At 35.5% G+C, this 22,515-nt stretch overlaps 1 protein-coding gene across 1 annotated transcript in view; it reads left to right on the forward strand.

Annotated features, from left to right (window-relative positions):
• LOC149299757 (dynein axonemal heavy chain 3-like) overlaps positions 1-22,515 on the forward strand; it is a 498,381-nt gene that overhangs the window by 213,510 nt on the left and 262,356 nt on the right. Inside the window, exons 29-32 of the mRNA XM_089486039.1 lie at positions 8,181-8,379; positions 11,486-11,594; positions 13,770-13,889; positions 17,127-17,297. Of these exons, the coding sequence (XP_089342165.1) occupies positions 8,181-8,379; positions 11,486-11,594; positions 13,770-13,889; positions 17,127-17,297 (599 nt within the window). The remainder of the gene's footprint in view (positions 1-8,180; positions 8,380-11,485; positions 11,595-13,769; positions 13,890-17,126; positions 17,298-22,515) is intronic.

Below are 22,515 nucleotides of genomic sequence, written 5' to 3' on the forward strand. Positions count from 1 at the left end.
CAGGTAAATTTACTGTTAACTAAAACTCCTAAGTCCTTTTCCATGTCAGTCGTCCCCAGTGTTTTCCCATTTAATACATATTCCCAGCCTGGATTTTTCTTCCCCATGTACATAACCTTACATTTATCTGTGTTGAACCTCATCTGCCACATCCCAGCCCAAGCCTCCAACCTATGCAGATCCATTTGTAATCGTGCACTGTCCTCTATTGTGTTAACCACGTTACAGAGCTTAGTATCGTCTGCAAAGATTGATACTTTACTATACAATCCCTCTACAAGGTCAAGTAGATTATTAATAAACAAATTACATAGAAGAGGACCCAGGACACACCCCTGAGGTACTCCAATTAATACCTTGGTCCAGATTGAGAATTTTCCATTTGCAACGACTGTTTGCATTCTATTTTTTAGCCAATTTCCAATCCAAGTACACAAATTTTCCCCCAAGGCTATTTCTGACAATTTCTTCAGTAACATTTTGTGTAGAAGTGTATTAAATGCCTTTTGAGAAAAATCCAAGTAGGCAAATCTACTGTCACTCTTAGATCTACATTTTTAGACTTTTTTTCTTAGAATGCTATTAGGTTGGTTTGACAAGACCTGACTTTCACCATACTGACTTATACTTTACCTCCTTCAGCTCAGACTGGCATTCATTTATTCATTACACATGACTAACCAAGTCTTCATCCACAAAAACTCAGCTTTACCTTTACCTATTTACCTGAAAGAGGAATTAACTAATATTTTCCCAGATAACGTCAGATACATCATCTTGTCATTTACGTAATGATGATCATCTATCACTTGTAAATCTATAGAGACAAATTGTGATTAGTAATCAGCATAGTTTAATTAATTATAATGGAATGTGCTCTATAGGGTATTCAAAGTATTCTAATGATTTTGTATCTTTTAAGATTAGATTGTAATGCCATGCAAGCCAACTATTTGGTGTCCAGTTAAAATAACTGCTAATGCTCCCTGTCAGTTTCTTTCAAGTGTCACATTAACCAGAACATACAGTATAATGCTTGTTTTTCCATCATTTGCGATATTCTTATTAAATATGCTTGTGAATTGTTATTAAAATAAGCTGATTGCACCATTGCTGATGGACATACGCTCAGTTCTGTATTCCATATTGTATATATTTAAACATATTGTGGCCTATGTCTAAAAGTGATTTTAGCGCCGTTTGCATGATTGGTCTGGTGATAAAGCCTCACTTCAGATTTTTCACTTGAGTCATTTCTATTTCACTACAATTTGATGACCATATATCTCATTTCATTGTAACTCCCATGTTAACAAGTAAAAAAGTAAACATGGTGTAGGAATGTATTTCTTTAATAAATACATACTATTTACATGTGCCATTTAACAAAGGACACCTACAAAAGACGTTGCAGGACAATGTTTGGCAAGTTCAGCCCATCATTAGGTGGAATTAGTGCACCTGCATAATTGTTTGTTTTCTAAATAGCAATGGGTTGCACATGTCCAAAACTGTCCTGAGTTCACCGTATCCTAAAAAGACAATATCACGTTAGAACAATAGAAAAATCTGGAGCCTGGCACCTTGGCCATTAACGCACCAAGCAGAGTTCGTCTACCAAGTGGACATTAGTTTAACTGTAACTAACTAAAATTTTAATTTGTATTTAAAGCATTATTTGTGGCAAACTCTCTCTCTCTCTTTCTCTTGCTCCCTCTCTATCTGTATATAGATAGATAGACAGGAGAGAGAGTGGCTAATAACAATGCAAATAATTTTAAATAATTTTACAATTATTTTAGTCTGTATCCTAGATTTTTGTTCTCAGAAGTGAGCACCTGTTTATAAATTACAACGCTACCTGTAACAGAATGGATTATGGACAGACAGATACCGAGGCATATGTGACAGTAGGGTTGGCATTATTTTTTTGTCATTTCTGTGCCATTTTGATTTTTTCTCTTTCCATGCAGTTGGATTTTATTTTCATCTAGACAACCTGTCAACTTCTTGTATTTTTCTATTCATTTTGCAAATGGATTCCTTTATGCTTGTTGTTTGTATCAGTGAGTCTTTCTTGCTCCAGGCAGTTTTAGAACTGAAGAATTTCTTTGAAATGTTTATAGTCATTTAAATGTTTTTTTATATTTTTCTCTGGACTCAACCTGCTTATTGGCTTCGAGGCCTGACTCGATACAATAAAATTCATAATTGACCAAATGCTAAAACAGTTGTAGTTTAAAGCTAGATGTGTGGAATCTCTGGAAGCCTTACATTTGCAGCAGTTTTATTGTGCCATATGATGTACCAGCAGCTTGGCAATGACAAATCTGTTCTTTGGTCTAATAAAATTTGAAGTTACAAAGTCGAACATACCTCTATCACTTTAATTTGTACCGTGTTTACACTTATTTTTGAAACTAGTAGTCCCATCCAAGCAAAAGTAAAATTTTAATTTGTTCTTTCTCAAGAGAGGGAAGATAAGGATATAGATCAATATTGATGTAAGATGTTAAAAGTATAGCAGTCTCCATAACAATCAATGCAATGTTCCAGATTACTTCACTTTCACCAGTTTGCTGAATTTCCATTTACACATTTAAGTACACAACAAGGCCAAATGTATGTGGACACCTGACCATCACACCTTGTAGGGTATCCCATTCCAACACCCTGGGTATTTATATGGAGCTGCCCCCTCCCCCTTTGTGTCTGTAACAGCCTCTACTAGGTTTTCTACAAGATTTTGGAATGTGTCTATGGGATCTGTGCCCATTCATTCAAAAGGACAGGTTGGGCACTAACGTTGAATGAGAATGCCTGGCTCACAATTGGCATTCTAATTCATCCCAAAGGTGTTCAATTGGGTTAAGGCTCTGGCTGGGCCACAAAAAACTCATCTTTATGGAGCTTACTTTGTGCACTGGAACAGGAAAGGGCCTTCCTCAAACTGATAGCATACAGTTGTCTAAAGTGTCTTTGCATGCTATAGCATTAAAATTACCCTTCACTGTAACTAAGAGGCATCACCCAAAACCTGAAAAACCAGCCCAGAACCCCCCTCAACCAAACTTTACAGTTGACACATTCCAGCAAGTAGTGTTCTGCCTGGCTACCGAGATGGCTGCCTAGGTTGATTTTATACACCTGTTAGCAATGGGTGTGGCCGAAAAAACCCAAACTCAGTAATTAGGAGAAGTGTCACTGTCCACATACTTTTGGTCACATAGTTTATCATCAATTTTATTTGATCGTGTAAAGTCAATAACTGCTGTTATTGGCTTTACATAGTAACAAGAATGCTCAGTCTTTTTAAAGATCTTATGTTACTTCTTAAAAAGTTAATTACAAAAATAGTACTAAAAAGAAAAGCCATAATATTAGTTTTCAAAATCTACAAAATGAATACCTTTTCTAAATTAGAGTGGCACTCATGGGGTTTGACTAAAAAAATATTTGCAATATAACTTTGAACTGAATTATCAATTGTGCTGATGAGACTCTTGAGGAAATTACCTCAGTCTATAAAAACTACTTACAACACCAGCCAACAATGGTCCCAGAAGACATGATGTGCTGAAATTTTAATTCTTTATGAGTGTTTGTCAAGTAATTCTATAGGAAGGTATGGCTTTATGGCTCAAGGTTTTTGTCAAGTTGAGTTGTCGTCATGCCATGTCTGTTACATTTATTATGCACCAAGCACAACAGCTAACTTAAAAAAGGCTTATGTATTTGTCTCTTTGTAGAAAATGTTCATAATAGGTTGGAACAAAATCAATATATATATATATATATATTCTGATTAATTTTAGATAATCCATGGAATTTTATTCAGCGCATTTTCATGCTTTCTCTTCCTTCATTTTAGCCTCAGTCTCTTGTGGTTTAGTATTCTTTTTGGACAAATGTCAATGTATTTTACCCAGGGTAAAGCTACCGTATTACCATTTAACCCAGGAGGTAAATTCAAGTATGTAACCCAGTAATAAAGAAAAAGATAAACAGACTCAATGTCTAGTCCAGTCCAAACCACTTTTACGGAAATGGAATGCACCGCAAGCATAGCTGTTGAGTGGGATTTCCCATTTTCAAAACCCTTATCTATGTTTTTCTAACATGTATTCCTTTTTACGGCACTTTTAAATCCCTTTTTTCTTGCTTAAAATAAGTGATAATTATCTTTACAAACATTTGCTTTATCAACAAAAACAAAGGATCATTAATGCCAAACAATATCTAGCAAAGTTACAAGTATCAATCTCTATTTTATACTAAACTCTATAGGCTAAGTCAGAATAAATCTTTGCACCAATGGAAAATTCTGTTTAATATTTGGACCCTGTATTTAGAGAGATACACATCAAGCTTTGGGTGTTGGACCAATTGCTGGTATTTCAAAGATCATTGCCCTTTCATCATATAGAGAAAGTTGTACAAGTGGCATTTATACAATGACAGGTCACCAAAGGTTAAGAGAAGAATATAAGAACTGCTACAAAGGTGTATATATCGAATGGCTACAGAGGCAGTAGCGAAATTGCTCTCCTTTTCAATGAATAAGAAAGAAGATTGTGGACTGAAAATCCATTTAATTTGTTAGTATAAAAGTTAAGCCTGCCTCTAGACAGTTATAACTTTTTTTTGAATACAATTTTAACTTTCCTTTCATAATAGCATTTCAGTCATTGTACCACTATCCACTCTTCTCCTGAGGGTTGCCTGCTAGTAATATGTAACAAAAATGTAATGGCTCTGTATTTAGGTGGCTGACTCTTGGACATTTCCTAGGACTTTTCCAATTTACAAAGCAAGTATTACACTGAATTAATATTTATTTTTCACATTGAAAAATTGAAACAAGTAACACAAGTGGAATCAGCAGAAATGCTATGTCGAGATTAATATCGATGGTCAAAGTTAAGAACATATGACGTGTTATATTGCAGTTTATATATAGCAGTGTTATGTGTATCAGATTAAAAGTGGGATGCTGTTTTTACAATGTTTTACATTTTTTTTTACAGGATTTTAATTAATTTTCAGGCAAGGGTACACTTAATTATTGGCCTGTTTGTGGCCTTAAAGGGATAAAGTTGTGCAGCCATGAAGTCGAACATTATATGATTCCAAAAAAAATTCAGCACCATGACCATTGACATGCATGACTGAAATAGTATATCTCAACCCTGTTCTATTTAAACAAATCAAATAATATAGCCATATTGAGTTATGACTGATAAGTGTGAAAACCTTTTTTGGAAAGGGTAGGCAGTCTGTTACTTTCATGTTAGGTGAGATTCCATTGTTTATATTGTTCATCTTATATGGTCAATCATTTAGTTTTCCTCTAAGTATTTAGGTATCTTGTCTAATGTTGTTACTTATCATAACCTACACAATTTGTGATGCAAGAATAGTGGACTTAATTTTCTATTAAGACTTCCTGAGTTCTGTTCAGCTTAGTCTTTTTTTTCATGAGTTGCAAGTGATTATTCATAATGAGCATCAAGCTCCTTTGAAATGGAATTCTAGAAGATAGAGCAGACTGCTTTTCATTTTAATAGTGACTATAAAAAGTAAACACCTCATTAATCAAGCACATTTCAATTAAGTATCACAGAATACAGGCACAGATATCTGAGCAAAATCAGATATGAAACAAATCTTTGATTTCATTTCTTTGTAACATAAATTCCAAACTTAAATATCACAATAATTAATAAAGTAAGCATAATAATTATATAAATTGAATATTATTTTATTAGATGAAACAGTATATAAGTGATGGCTAGTGGAAAGCTAATCCTTTAAGTGATAATGGTGATTTTGTGGTGCTTTGTTAATTTTTCATTGTTTTTTTTTTATTTGTCTACTATGTGCTTTAAAGTGTTGACTTTAGCACTGAGGTTTTATACACTGAAAATTCATACTTATCTAATTTACTGTATCATATTGTATCTAATTTCATAAACATAGTGCAACGATAGCAAAACATAAAAGTAACTCTGTCAGGCTTCCTGACTTTAGCCCTTCCAGTGGGCTTCCTGTCTTCAGCCCTGCCAGTGGCCCTCCTGCCTTCAGCCCTGCCAGTGGGCTTCCTGCCGTCAGCCCTTCCAGTGGGCTTTTAGTAGTAGTAGTAGGTAGTATCCTACCTGAGGCATCATGGGGTACAGACGGACTTTCAAGTATCCCCTGCTAATGGGCTCCTACCCGACCTGCTTACCTGGGTCCTGAGACGAACGTTTTCATTTGGTTCGTTCAGGCCCCTTCTCATTTTCGGATATTTGTATAAATTTAACAAAATGTTCTACAATTAAAATTCGTAGCAATCCGAATACACATGTCTAGTAATCCAGTCCAGTCCAAAAGACAATTACCAGTGCACATAATACCATAAAAAAGAGTACACTGTTTGGCATTGGGAAAATCCTGTTCAGCATTTGGAAGGTTTTGTACTGTCCTATATATATTTAGGCTTTTGTTAATCAGGGCAACTATTTTTTCAACTTACGATGTCTTTTTCCAAATCCCTTTACACATTCCCATTTGTCTAGTATTGGCTTGCTCTATTAGGTAACTGTATAAGCAAGAAATTGTTCTTTTCCCAAGATGACTATAGACTGTCAATCTGGAGCAGATCACGCCTCATATGTTTACCCATATATAGAGAAGTGGCAAGATCATTTATATAACTTTCATTCAAAGTAGATTTCTAATAAAAGTAAGTAAATATAAGTAACATAAATTAAAAAAGTCAAGTAGCATAATAATCATGGCCTTTTCATTTCAAAGTTGTACTTTCCTTCTGGTGATTCTAAATCTCAAAATGATACTAAATAGCTACTAAGACAAATAGCTACTAAGTGAGCTTTGGAACCCTCCATTGAGCCTTGCATGTTCATTAGTCTTCAGCTTGTGAATTACCTCAAGGCAATGACGTTTTATCATATGTATTTTTACATGCATGTTTTGTGTTTTTAGTGTCACCTTTCAAACAGGTAAAACTGTCATAAAAATGTAATTACATAAAGATAAGTGTTTCTTTTATTTCCTTTATGAAAAAAATGTTGCATTGTGTTTGTGTTAAACAGCATTCTTTTGTAATTGCTTAACATAAAAGCTGAAACCAAAACCTTTGCCTTTAAAAAAAATATATATTTTATTTAGCAGAGAGTATATATTATACAGTACATAAATAACAGTATACAATGATGTTCCTTGTTATAATGCTAAGGTTTCTTGTGTAATCATAAGAGTGCCTACAATATACATAAAAAGCATACCAGTAAGAATGAATAGTTTCCCTTTCCTGACTGTTCACATTATAAAAGAGAGATAACAATCATAAGTGTTAATGTTAATCACCAGCACATACACTAATATGGAAAACAGGTATAAGTGGAAGGGTATCTGGAAGAACTTGACTGTCTCGCACAGAGCCCTGACTTTAACCGCTTTTGGGATGAAGTTGGACAGAGATTGCGAGTCAGGCCTTCTCGACCAACATCAGTGCCTGACCTCACAAATGCTCGACTGGATGAATGGGCAAAAAAACTTTAAAATCTTGTGGAAAGCCTTCCCAGAAGAATGGAAGCTGTCATAGCTGCAAAGGAGGGACCAACTTCAGATTAATATATATTGTTTTAGAATGCAGTGCCATCAAAGTCCCTGTTGGTGCAATGGTCAAGTGTCCCAATACATTTGTCCATATAGTGTACTACAGGTTATTAAAAAATATACACATAAATAACCTTACAAAGATAAGCAGTGGTGTCTTCATGGTGCCAGAAGGTGATATTTGTATTTTATAGATCCCAGGTCCAGGGGTGCACAATGTTGAGCACTTTATGCTAATAATATGCTGTGCCCAAAAGAGGTTTCTGCAATGCATATTGTGGTTACTTCATTTGCTATTGGGGACTCTTGGGGATACATTGGTCAGCTTTCCAGAAATTTACCCGCTGATATTTTAGTAAGGCATTCCAGCCTGAGTCTTCAGGAAGTGGATGGAGTTGGATTCCCACCAAGCCCATAGGAGAGAACCTTGCAGGTGGCCATTTTACATCATCCTCTTGGATCATCCTTGTTTTTTTTTAATCTCTCACACACAAGATATTGTCATATTGGCATACCAGCCTATGTTAAAGAATTATTAATAATGCAATTGTCTATTACAGCTCGGGATGTGGTTTCCAGCTTGTATACCCGTAGGATTACAAGTAACTCTGATTTTAGCTGGATCGCGCAACTCAGATATTATTGGGAAGAAAAAAATGTTGTTGTACGAATGGTCACAACAACTGTACCATATGGATCGGAATATTTGGGCAACTCAGGGAGACTTGTCCTTACACCACTTACTGATCGCTGCTTCAGGTACAAATTTTATTGCATTATGCAATCCTGAATATTAAACCATCATCACATTACCACAGTGTGGTTTAAAGATTCACTTTAGAAATATAATATTGTTTACATCACATTGTGTTAGTCATTTTTTTACAGATGATACAGTTGCAGATGTACAGGTATACTTGTATAGATGCCCCTGAAACTGTGTTACTGAAATATGATTTAAAAAAAAAAAGGCTGTTAAAGTATCAGAGCTTGAGTACAGGTCAGGCTCAGTAATAATCTGCCTACTCTTCAATAAAACAGCGGTACCAAGCTGTTTTTTTTTCTCTAATTGGTATAAAACCACATATGATATTCTATAAAGGATCTTGAGAATTATTATGTGCTACTGATGCCCCTGATGTACTATTTTGTAATGTATTGTAACCACAGTGATAAATTGCATTTTATTTAAAGTGCCATTTTAAAAAGGTCACAATTATATGGACATGTCAATTTCATTTCTAAATTACATTAACCTTGCTCTACTACCTATATGACAAATTATTATTATACTTTTATTTGGTATTATTTATAATTTTAAGAAAATGTTAAGACTATGTTCATTTTTTGTGAAATGCAATTTTAAGAATAAGAGATTTGTAATCATACAGTGATTCTCAAAGGTGTGTTCACAACAAAAAATGTTGATCGTCCACTTTGTTAGACGATCAACATTTTGTGTGCCTCCAAATAGTTTCTAGCTCAAAGGTTCTACTTTCTGTTCCCACATATGGGAACAGAAAGTAGAACCTTTGAGCTAGAAACTATTTGGAGGCACACACACACTGCCCCAATTCTGCTATTCTGAGGGTGGTCTTCTCTCGCTCTGGGTTGTTCTGTGGAGCAGTGGCATGATGTCGTATCCCAATTCTCCAATTTAGGACACCTGGTAAATGTACTAGAGAAGTCTGTGCAGACCTCTGTGGCATTATCTGGCTTAGAGAGAGATATCTTCAACCAGCTCTAGGCCTATTCAACTAAGGCAAAAATATGTCACTGTGTACAGACTGTTCATAAATGTTTATGTCTGTGCAAGTCCGACTCGGAATATATTCCCATGTCTTCTCCTGCATAATTTCTACAATCGTGCTTTTCTTTAGGTATGCTAAATAGAGTGACCTTTCATAAAGAAGGATAAGGGAGGTAATTAAGGGAAGGCAAAATAATAGGGCTGGTGACAGAAGGATAAGAAAGATATGGATGTCTCCCTACCTTCTCCACCATCTGCTTTCGTGTCACTATCTCTTTTTCTGCAGCTCCACTTCTTCTCTTGCCTATTCTTGTGTATTCCTTCTTTTGTTTTCTTTCTTGGTCTACTTCTCCCTGCTATTAGCTCCATTTACTTGGCCTCTTGGAAAATGGTAAGGCCTCTGCGCTCACCCACTTTTGCAAATGGGTGAATGGGTTAGAAGCTGTCCCTGTGGTGTGCACTGTGGCTCCTCATTTTTGTGGAAGTACTTCAAGACACCTGAATAATGAAGACAGATCCAAAGAAAAAGAGACCCATTTCTGCACCTCTCTTTCTGGTCTTTTGGAGTACTTCTACTAAAGCATACCACAGGGACAGCTTCTGCCCCATTCCCCATTGAGAAAAAAGAAGAAGAAGTGAAGAAAAAAGAAGAGGCAAAAGAGTAAGCAAAACCACGCAAAAGAAGATGGGGACATGGAAGAGATTAACAGAGAAGGTAAGGAGACATTGAAAGAGAGTGAGTAAGAGTGAGTGTTAGAGCATAAGAGTGAAAAAACAAACAAAATACAAATGAAAATTTTGAGCTCTCTGCTTCGTTTTCCTTCAGGTGTGTAGAAATTGCCAACAAAAAAGGTCCATAGCATTTGGTAACATTTCTAGAACACAATATACATACTATACTGCACTGACTGGCCCTTTTGTATTGAAAGAGCCCTGTGTTTCTAACTTTATCTAAGTTTTGACAGTGTTTAAAGATATGCCCATTGATTCTCTGTTTCATAGCAACGTTAAAAAAGGAACTTTGTTTAATATAAATACCTTCCGAGGAAGACATTTAGCTTGGATAAAGTGAGTGTAATGATTCACCATAGGAACGTTAGAAAAATTCCCTCCTGCCAGATAACATTTCTTTTAATGTCTTTTGGTGTCGTACGGGTGTCTTATTGAAATAATGTCACCCTGCCATTTCCAGACAACAATTAATGTGACTATGTACATGCAGACAGCAAGTTTGTTTGTGATTTGTTGTTTCTGGCAAAGTTAATACATTTAAAGTAGCTTCAGAATTACAAAAACAAGAGTGAGTCAAATACCACCTGTCTTTTACTGTGGAACAGCCATTTATTTACTACTTTTTCTTTAACACGGTACACAGTGACCTTTGCATTACCGGGAATAAAATAGTTTTAGTAACACCACAGTATAAAACTTTAGGTTATCTACAAATAAGACATTAAAAATCAAAATATGTAAAATATACCTTTACCATGAGACTTACCATGTTACTGAAAATCTTTACTCAGGATAGTGGAATTAGGGTTTGATCTTGCTTTGGTACAATTTTTTTTTTTCTTAACAAATGATTTAGCTTAATTTATGCACAAAACATCCCAGTATATGCCTCACCATAATGCCCATACTTACTTAATTTAGGCTTAGTCAGATCACAGCTAATAAACATTAACTACTCACATCTTTAGAACATTTGCACTGAAATCCATGTGAATTATATGTGATACAAGATTGTGATGTTGCTGACACCCTTGAAATAATAAACTCTGTAAGAGTGGGTAAACAAAACCAACAGGGGCAGAACATTTGTGCAAGAAATGAGAAGTAACAAACATGGACAAGTCCCAAAGTTCTTTGTGCCAATAACGTCACATATATGACCCACAGATGGTATCAAAATGTTTAAGATTTTTTAATATTGTATGTAAATTTGTTTGTTGTGTCACTCGTGATTGTTAATACATTTTAGAAGTCCTGCTACAAGGTGGAAGCCAAAGAGGGAAATGTGCTGTAAACTAAACAATGTAGAAACTATTAATGTTATATTAGGCTCAGAAAAGCATTATGTTTTCGGCAATTAACAAACTATGTTTACCCTTGTAGAACCTTAATGGGAGCACTGCAGCTCAATCTTGGTGGGGCTCCAGAAGGTCCAGCTGGAACTGGGAAAACAGAGACATGTAAAGACTTGGCTAGAGCAGTAGCTAAACAGGTAGGGTAAAGTATATAGAAATACCTTTTATGACCACATTACACGTTTATGGTCCCAGTTTCTGGAAAAGGGAAGAAATAAAATCACAGAGATGCACCCATGGCACCATTTTTGAACTTGCACTTCAAGGTCAGATGTATCAGAAGAACACACCAACCTAATTACTGCAGCTTTTTCTTCAATGTAGCCTAAAACCTTCTTACTCAAAGGTATGAGTTTAATCTTCTATGAGTTTTTAATCCTAAAACTAGTTCCTGAGAACTCTCCGTTGGAGTTACCGTTCTCACAACTGCAGATTACAAGTTTAGGTGCATGTTCATCTGCAGTCTAGTGTGTGTGTCCTTACAAAAAAACGACCCATGGAATGGTTTTATGGTGGGAACCCATTCTAAGAGATAAATCTAAACATAATTGAATCTTTATATCCAATGAGGTGGATCTTAGGCATTTCTTTCTAATATTTTTAATTTAGGCTGATCCATCTTACATCTTTATAGCCAGTGTTTTCTCTAAACCAGCTTTGAAAGCTTCAAGCAAACTATGTTTTCTGGATAATATTAAACATATTGTGTAGTAATACAAAATGCTGACTAAATGTAAACTCTAAAAATCTATATTCTCCCCTGGCAGGATTATGGCCACAAATACTGATCATAACATCCATTCTCCAACCCTTGTATATGCAGCCAGGTTAATAATATTTACTATTAAAAAATAGGGTATGATCCACAAATGTTATAAAAGTGTATTTCTGCAGCAGCATTTTCTCTTTGTTTATATAAACTCTTGGATTATCAAGGAGGAATAGACAATTTAAATAATATTTTATAAATCCTCCATTGGAAGTAAACACCATTGTTAAAAATGTTTACTTTGGAATGAGAGTGAGGCATTCCATGCATCAATTCTATTGACAAGTGACTCGGACGGGAAATTGGTGAAAGTGTTAGAACGAAGTCATATATTGACAGGTGATAATTCTACATTTTTTAAGGTTATTTTGAAAATGGATATTCCCACGACCTTTTCCAAGAAACAGAAAAGCTGACTTTATTTACCAGATTATATAAAAAATATTAATAGTAACAATTATTAATGATGTCAGTGTTTTATATTATTAGTGTTTAATACAAGTTTAAATAATTTTGAGTTCAATGCTCAATTTTGAGCTTTTATGCAAATGTTCAAGGTTCCAATCCCAAAAATAAAATTGCTTTTTGCTATCGCTATGGTGTTATTGTTACTAGAAAAGAAAGCCGAGCCTGGCTACCCCTCTATAGATGAAACAGAAAATAGAAAAGTGAGATGTTTGTGCTTTTACTCTTGGTGATTAAATTTAGAGGAACGAAAACCAAAAATATTGTGGAACCTATTCAAGATGAAAAATACCTCTTACTTCTCTGTGGAAAAAAAATCCACAAGTTTTTAATATTGATCCTAAAAAATCTATAGCTAATTGAATCTGTGTTTTAAAAAATTTACTTATTTTAATAACAATTTTCTTGCAATGTCACAAATGTTAGCCAGAACTGTTAAATGTGAAATGTCTGTAGTTGCTGCAAATACCACTCATTTCCTCAGAACTTCATTTATCACTTTACCAAGTATCAACAACTACCCACTATTGACTAAACAAGCACTTGTGAGTTGGCAAAAAATATGGCTTTGCATTAGCAAACTCCTGTGAGTTGGACACATGTCTAAAGCTAACTTGCATTAGCACTCACAAAAACATTAAAACATTACTTACAACTTGTATGCAAGTGTATGTGAGTTAAAAAAAAACAGGGATATTAACTTACTGGTGAGATCCCTGTGACTTGGAGTCCCCCACTATAAAATTAATAACATATGTTTAAAAAAAATGAAATGAAGCACCCTATTAAACCAAGGGGAACAACAATTGTAGACTCACTCAGTGTACAGTGGGGCAGGGGAGTAACAAAATCAACTTGATGGGTTAAGTATAAATATATATATATTTATACGTGCACTGTAGATGACCTACTGTTCTGTTATATATATTTATTTTTTAATGGAGGAATTTTCAAGGAGGAATAGACAATTGAAATAATAAATCCTATTTTGGGTATCTTTAGTTATTGAAATTGTTTTGATGTTTTTTGTGTTATGGTAACATAAAACTTTGATTTTTTTTTTTCTCTTTACTTCCAGTGTGTTGTTTTTAACTGCTCGGATGGACTAGACTATAAAGCCATGGGGAAATTCTTCAAAGGTCTGGCACAGTCTGGAGCTTGGGCATGCTTTGATGAATTTAATCGTATTGAGCTGGAGGTAATTCTAACACACCAGTATCCCAGCGAACTTAGTATGCAATCCGAATGCTGAAACTGACAAGTGCAAATATAAATGCTGAACATAATATTGACTTTCAAATTTAGCACTTTCATGTTTACATATAGCATTTTATAGTAATACTCATGGAATTATATAAGCCTTTTAACTATTTAACTGTTTTATTACAAAATATTATCATTATCCTTATGGCATGTCAAAAGATTGTGTGGTCATAAACTGTATTTAAAAAATATATATTTTAATGAAGTGCTACATTAACTCTTTCATTAACATGCTAACACCACCAAACTGAAAATACTTTTTTTTTTAAACAAATGGATTAAAATAGTGTGCTATGCAAATGTTAATGAATATAACTTCTTCAGAAGGGTTTCTTAACTAAAGGTAAAGTTGGAAGGAGAGTTTGCAGGTGAGTTGTAGTTTTAATTCTCTCATTTTACTATTCATTAGGAAGGGCCAAACTGATAAGTTTCTCCAGTGGATGAGCTGACCCTGTATAATGCATAATTCATCAGGTGACTTGCACAAAATCTTGCTGTTAACTATAGATTATACAGGGCCAGCCAAATTCTTCCTACAGCATACGCTCACTGGGGTTGGTCATCCATGTAATGTATAGTAAAGACAAGAAGCTGATACACAAAAGCTCCTGCAAACTCACCTGTCAACTCTCCTTTTAGTGAATAAACCTTAAAGTGTTCAATGGGATAACCATTTTTCCAACCCAAAAAAGAGAAAAGCAACAATGTTATTTCACTAAACAGTGAGCTGAGGAGTGATTAAATGTTTCATTCCAGCAATTGACTATGAAGGGCCAACCGAGTCCTCTCATTCACTAAAACTAAAGTGCATGCTAGCAAGCAGATAATGCTACGCAAACCAGCTTGCACACTTTTTACTGTCCCTGACATTTGCACTTGCATGAGATAATGCTTGTCTTGGGTCCACTTGACCACATAGGTGTGGTGTTGAAAAAAAACAAGCAAATTACAATTTGCAACTGCATGTTGCACATTTCGCCGCACCTTCTTAGGACATATGATTCATTACCCCACTCCCCACTCATTATCCAACTTATGACAAAATGGCATAGGGTAGGGTTCAGATATAATCAGTTAACCTATGGGAGGAACAGAGCCCACCCATACCCCCTCAAGGAGACATATATATATATATATTAAAAAAACAAACAAAAACAGAACATAATAAAATAAAAATAATCCTATCTGTGTCCGATAGCAGATAATTCTAAAATGGACAGAAGCAAGCATGCTTATGTATTGCTGTGCGCCAGTTCACCCCATCCTCTATTCTCTGTGAGGGTCTCTATTCTCCAAATGCTTAATTTTGCTTCAACTCCCCATGGGCATTGGGAGGAGACAGGTGGGCCCTGGAGGGTGGTGTTATAAATAATTTACCACCTGCATCCCTTTTGGAACAGGGGGCATAGGTGGGATCACCCCCCTGCCTACCACACACAGGATGTGTAAAAAGGGGCACTCAACATCCCCCTTGTTTAACAGGAGGTCCGGGTGCTTCAATTCTTTGGGTTTGTTGCAAATTTATTTATTTTTGTTTCATTTACACTCTTTTAAAACTCAGGCAACGGCATGTGAGTTGAATATACAAGTTACTTTATTTTTACCATGTGTTAGAGAAATTATGAAGAGTAATCTGTTTACAGTATCTGTCACTTGGGGGCTCCTCTATTTAATTAGATACACCCAGATTTTCCTATAAATGTAAACTTACTAAAAATGGACGTTTAGATTCGGTGAGAAATGGAAGTCTGCCTCGAGCCTGAAATAATTAAAAACTAATATAGTTTGTTTGGACTAAGAAAATGTTTGAACTCTATGTTAAGTCTACAATGTTTGATGACTGATCTAAAGCAACTTTAAATGAAATATGTTAATTACTTTTTTCTTATTAAATATGTGTAAATAGACTGGACCAGCATATTCTATTTAATATTTCTTATATCCATCAAGTCAGTATCCACAATTGCAATTCTTGTTGCATATTATTCTGATCTTAGCTTCAATGTCACAATTGTTGTATACATTTTAGATGATAATAAATCCAATACGTCAGCTGCATTTTGCTCCAGGCTTTGAATGAATTGGGACACAATAACAGTAATAAATATAATACAGAAATAACAGACCGCAAATGTCAGTAGGAGAAAACAAGAAGATGATGTCACAAGACTCAAGTACTAAAGCCTTGTCTTGAAGGGAAATAAAAAGTGATCACAACTGAAAGTACAATAAATATGTTAAATACAGAGTATACAATAATATTATGCAAAGGGAAAACATGAATGAAAGTTGTACCTAGATTTTTTTTTCAATAATAAATGAATGAAAGTGTTTGCTTTACCAATCTTTGTCTTCCAGTTAAACAAAACAAAAAAATCACATTCAAATGCTGCTTGTATACTCACTGACATTTCTTGAGTGCTTTAGTGTAGTATATTCTTCCCACTAGTGTAGTATATTTTTCCCACTGATTGAGTTCAAGACTGAACCCTACCATGACCTGTCTTTTCCACTGTCACTGTAGCACAGATTATGGAAGAGTAAGGAACCAGGTGTTTCAGATAGAGCACAGAGTAGGTATGTGAGTAATTAAAAAAAACCATAACTGAAGTGAGTGAGAAAAAATTATTATGACATTATTAGGTCAAAAATACACAGGATATTTTGTATGGAGCGATCTATGGTGCTGATTTTGGATGGTTCTTATGCCTAAATATCATTTACACGGGGACAAGAGCAAAACAAAAAAGAGACAGAGAGAGAGAAAGGGTGAGATAATATATGAATCATATAATGTGAAGAACAGGATGCTTATAAAAAGAAATAAATCATTCTTCAGAAATCAAACATAAAGATTTGGGATTTTAATTTTATTCTGACAAATCAGCCACTCTATACATCCTATACACTAACCTTAACTCATCATCACAAAACATTTCATTGAACTGTTTCTGGTTATGCTTCTGTATTCAAGCGTAATATATGGTTCCTGACAGCAGGAACACATACCATTTCATTTGCGAAAAATGCATACATACCATTTATATAAATACACGATGTCGATTTGTTTCTATATGTTCTTATTTGGTAAATTGGAGGTGCTGAAAGGCATTTGTATGTAGTAACTAAAGGAAGAACACGTTCTGAAAGATTGCCTTATATCTTATTACAGGTGCTTTCTGTAGTCGCCCAACAAATTCAGACAATTCAACGGGCAATATCCGAGCAAGTAAAAACCTTTATATTTGAAGGAACTGAAATAAGTTTGGACTCATCCTGTACAGTATTTATTACTATGAATCCAGGATATGCAGGAAGAGCTGAACTTCCAGATAACTTGAAGGTATGGTACTATTCTATGGAAAAATAAAGATATCATAAACCCATTACGTGCTGCAGGTTAATATAAAACAAAAATAAATATTATTGAGGCAGAATTCGACCATTTTAACTATCTAGTCTGCCCATTTTTCCTTCCCTTTAAAATGGATAGTCAATTCTCAGACTTCATTGTTCTATGAAGGGGGGTGATTATATATGTGTGTGTTAAGTGCACCTTGTATACAGACTAAAAAAGTTGTTTTTCTCCAATTTGGGTTTATTTAAAAAAATTATTATTCCTAATTCTTCTTTATTGCAAACATGTAAGGGCTTTGATCTGTATTTTAGTTTATGAATACCAGGAATCCAAATACATTTTGTTTCTTTTTATTATTTTATATGCCTGTATACATCACTTTTAGTGCAAATAATGAGAAATCACACAACTAGGTAGCACAGGTCTAATGGATGAATATTAGTTTTTGATTGATGGTGTATAGTGGTTGCCTTACATCACAACTGTACAAAGTCAGCATGTGTATGTTAGATGGTTGCTGAGGTTCCCAAGTCATCAATAACATTATATTTATTATATATATATATATATATATAATTATTATTGCATTTAATGACCAATTAAATAGCTGACATGTATTATGCACTCTATGTCTGTATGCCCTATGTTTGCTACAAAAAAAACCCAATATTAGCTCCCATGTGAATCTTATTTTCTTTTGTGAATCGTTTTTTCAAGTCATCTAAAGACCGTTCCCTCTAGACCTGGAACTAAGCTTCTGTTCGTTAGAACCTAGGTTTCAATTTAAATTTTAATTAGAACAGACAACTAGAATACTTACAATTCTGTCTAATTTAAATATCGTTCATATCGTTCTAATCAAATGAATGAAAAAGATTTTTTTAAAGAGAGATTAGAATTCTATTCACAAGAGATTTTCTACTTATTCCTGGAAAAGAAATGTATATATAAAGAAACATAAGGATTTGGGTGAATATTGAATTTGTGTGTATGTGTTTACAGCATTTTGTTGTGGTATCCTTCAATTCGGCTTTCTAATGCATTGAAACATTGGAGGATAAGCATCAACAAATGAGTAACAAATATAATATGATCCTATCCTAATGAAATGACCTCCCCATTGGGAATTTAGTAAAAAAAACTTTTTAATAAATAGGTGGTCTGTTTAACAGATTGTTGTTTAGTAAAGAAGTTGCTCAGATTGTTAACTGCAATATACTGAGAATCGCCAATGAAAATGAAAGAATAACAACAGCTACCTATCATGTATCACAGTAGTATAAATAAACGCAATATGCTGGTGAGTATAGACTTACCTTTAAAGCAGAATGCAGCCTTTTTGGGCCACTAAAGCAAGGTACTTTTCTACGGGTGTAAGGGTGTCTGTTTATGTTATGGTTTGTTTTAGTGTATGAAATAACCATAATTGTTTTGCAGCAAATGGTAATAGGGTGTCAGGAGGTGAGCTCTGGTTTAGAAGCACAAAGGGAAGCGTAATAGAGGGGGAGAGGGCAGTTGAGAGAGTGTGTGTATATGTATGTATGTATAAGTGTATAGTGTTATACTGAACATATGGATGTTAGGGCAAGTGGTTGCTAAAGTTGGTATGCAGGGCCTGGTTAATGGAGGAACACATAGAGCAATTGCTTCAGGATCCCAGCATTCTGGCTGGTCCATACCTTTCATCTGTTGCATGAAGCAATGATCCAATAGGGTCCCACAACATGAGGCAATCATCCTCCCTCACTGGCACTGCACACAAGAAGTGATGTCATTTCCGGGTGTCGAGCACAGTGAGGGAGCTACAGGCCACAAGGAACATACTGGAGGGACGTGGAGGATACAGTAAGTACTGTGTGTATGTGTGTGTATATGAATATCTGTGGGAGGGAACAATAGAAAGAGGGTGAAAAAAATGAAAAAAGGCAGACAAGCAAAATAAAAGAAAAAGGGAAAGAAAATGAAGGAAAGTCATCAGCAAGAAAGGTGCAAAAAAGAGAAAGGGCAAAAGAAATTGCCCCCATAACTAACATACATGCCAACAAAGCAAGATTAAGGAGCGTTGGGCCCTGGAGCAATTATATAGGAAATGCCCCTTGTCTGAATTTCCTACCTGTTGTTTTCTGCCCTTTTTTCACTGACAGTATTACATAATGATACACACACGCATTTTATCAATTAATATGTAAAAATGTGCAATTTAATTGTATTTAAAATGGTACACGTCATGCACTTATAAAGACTTTCAAGTTTGCGATTTCTCTTACTTACCTATACTTCATAGAATACATGTTTGTTAACTGAAGCCCCGAGTCTTTACCTGACAGTTGAAAAGTTAATGCATGCTTGAAACAATTAGAGCAAACATTTGACGATGGGGAAATACAACCAAGCTGTGCTCAGAAAGTCAGTGCTTAATATTGTTATTTTGGTTTTCACGAGGCTTTTCAGTCTGTTTCACCTTGTTAAGTTTTATAGAATGCGTGCTTGCTTTGTGTGATTCTCGCAGAGAACTGCAGGTTATATCATATAGTACATGTTGAGGTGAATAAGAAGTTAGTTTAACTGATCTAGTACCCTGCTGTGATTTACAAAGAAAAGTTATTTAGGAAGATAAAATGCACATCTCTTTTATGTATTTTTTTTTATATACTAACAAGCTGACACTGAATCTTATATTATCACAGTTAGAATGGAAAAGTCAAACTTATGTTTAAAGAAATGTAAATTTCAATTTAGCCCATTAAATGAAAATGATCATTATCTGATATTTTGCATTCAATTAGGCTAGGTTTCCACTTGGGTTTTTGTCCTGCGTTTTTTTCTAGATGAAAAACGCCAGGAAAAACGCCAAGAAAACTGCCACTGCATTTTCCTGCGTTTTGGCGTTTTTTCTGAAGTTTTTTCTGGCGTTTTAGCCTTTCTGTGGAAATTGCTTTTTTGACCTTAGGCAGTTTTCCAGCCTTTACACGTTGGAATTTTCACCCAGCTAAAAGGGATTAGGATAAATGGCAAGTATCTGCCCCCTCCTGATGTCATTTCCTTGGTAGAGTTCTACTTAAACATGCCCCGGCGGACCCTTTTGTCTCTTTTCTGTGGTTTGTAAGGCATGCTTTATTCCGAATGTCTGCTCCTCTAGGAAGATTGGCCCCAAATGATGGTGCAAATTGTTTGCTGTTGCTTTTGGCACGCAGGATCCAGTTGGATATGTTTGTTTGTAATGGCATGTTTGTTCCAAATGGCGTAAAATTCAATATGAGCTTTGTTTTGTGTGAAACTGTTTGTTTCCAGCCTATTTCTCGTAGGACACACAGATACTGGGTCCACCCTCTGCATTGAAACGGTGGAAAAAAATGCCATAAAAAACGCCAAGGCAAAACCCACATGGCTTTTTCATGGCGTTTTTCTCTCCCATAGACTTCTATTGGAGAAAAACGCCAAGATTTCCTTGCAAAAAACGCCAGAGTGTCAACATGCTGCAATTTTGAAAAACTGCCACAGAGCCCAAAAAAGCAGAAAAACGCCAAAGAGGACTGAGGCTAGGTTTCCACTTGGGTTTTTGTCCTGTGTTTTTTTTCTTGATGAAAAACGCCAAGAAAACTGCCACTGCATTTTCCTGCGTTTTGGCGTTTTTTTCTGGAGTTTTTTCTGGCGTTTTAGCCTTTCTGTGGAAATTGCTTTTTTTGACCTTAGGCAGTTTTTCCAGCCTTTACAAGTTAGAAGTTTCACCCAGCTAAAAAAGGGATTAGGATAAATGGCAAGTATCTGCCCCCTGATGTCATTTACTTGGTAGAGTTCTACTTAAACTCCCCGGCGGACCCTTTTGTCACTTTTCTGTGGTTTGTAAGGCCTGCTTTATTCCGAATGTCTGCTCCTCTAGGAAGATTGGCCCCAAATGATGGTGCAAATTGTTTGCTGTTGCTTTTGGCACGCAGGATCCAGTTGATGCGTCGCGTATGTTTGTTTGTAATGGCATGTTTGTTCCAAATGGTGTAGAATTCAATATGAACTTTGTTTTGTGTGAAACTGTTTGTTTCCAGCCTATTTCTCGTAGGACACACAGATACTGGGTCCATCCTCTGCATTGTAACTGTGGAAAAAACGCCATTAAAAAACGCCAGGGCAATAAACCCACATGGCTTTTTCATGGCGTTTTTTCTCTCTCCCATAGACTTCTATTGGAGAAAAACGGCAAGATTTCCTTGCAAAAAACGCCAGAGTGTCAACATGCTGCGATTTTGAAAAACTGCCACAGAGCCCAAAAAAGCAGAAAAACGCCAAAGAGGACTGAAAAAACGCCAAACAAAAAAACGCCAAGTGGATATGGCATTCTGCGATTTCCTATTGAAGAACAGCTAACATCTGGCTGCTGCGTTTTTTCACTAAAAAAAGGCCAGGTGGCGCTATTGGCGTTTTTATGGGCGTTTTTAGCTAAAAAAAACCAAGTGGAAACCTAGCCTGAAACAACACCAAACAGAAAAACGCCAAGTGGATATGGCATTCTGCGATTTCCTATTGAAGAACAGCTAACATCTGGCCGTAGCGTTTTTTCACAAAAAAAACGCTGTGTGGCTGAACTGGCGTTTTTATGGGCGTTTTTAGCAAAAAAAAAACAAGTGGAAACCTAGCCTTAAAGGTATTCCCATATTATACATACCTGGTAACCTCATACATGAGCTGACCTTGAGTGGTTCTTCCAATTCCAATTCAGATTTAATGATCCATTTCAAAGATTCTATGCTAATGAGGCAGCCAAATGGTTCTAATCATGGCCGGCCCTTATAAAAAGGATTATTTGTCAGGAAGTAAAGATTTTCTGAATGAAGTCACCTGTACCCAAGTAATGTTTTCAGCTGTCAAGAGCAAATTGAGATGCTAATATATAAATTTTTGACAACTCTTAAGACCCCCAACTCCCTTGTCCCAGAATCACTACTAAGATTTTTGGGAACATCGTAGACACAGCTGTGACGCATTGTACTTTCTAGAAAATCAAGTTCTTTGAGCTTTTTGTTAAGTACAACTGCTCTTGCGCTTTCATCTGGGACAATGTACTTTGAACAACCAGATATGCCATAAAACAACCAGATTTCTGAAATAACCTGCCTGTATACTGGACATACCCTGTTTCTTCCTAGCATTCCCATAAATATCAGATCCTCTATTTCTTAAATCAAACAGTACAAATCTACCCACACACTAC

Source organism: Sceloporus occidentalis, unplaced genomic scaffold (genome assembly GCF_023333645.1).
Source record: "Sceloporus occidentalis isolate IW3139 unplaced genomic scaffold, rSceOcc1.0.p SCAF_28, whole genome shotgun sequence".
Classification (NCBI taxonomy): domain Eukaryota; kingdom Metazoa; phylum Chordata; class Lepidosauria; order Squamata; family Phrynosomatidae; genus Sceloporus; species Sceloporus occidentalis.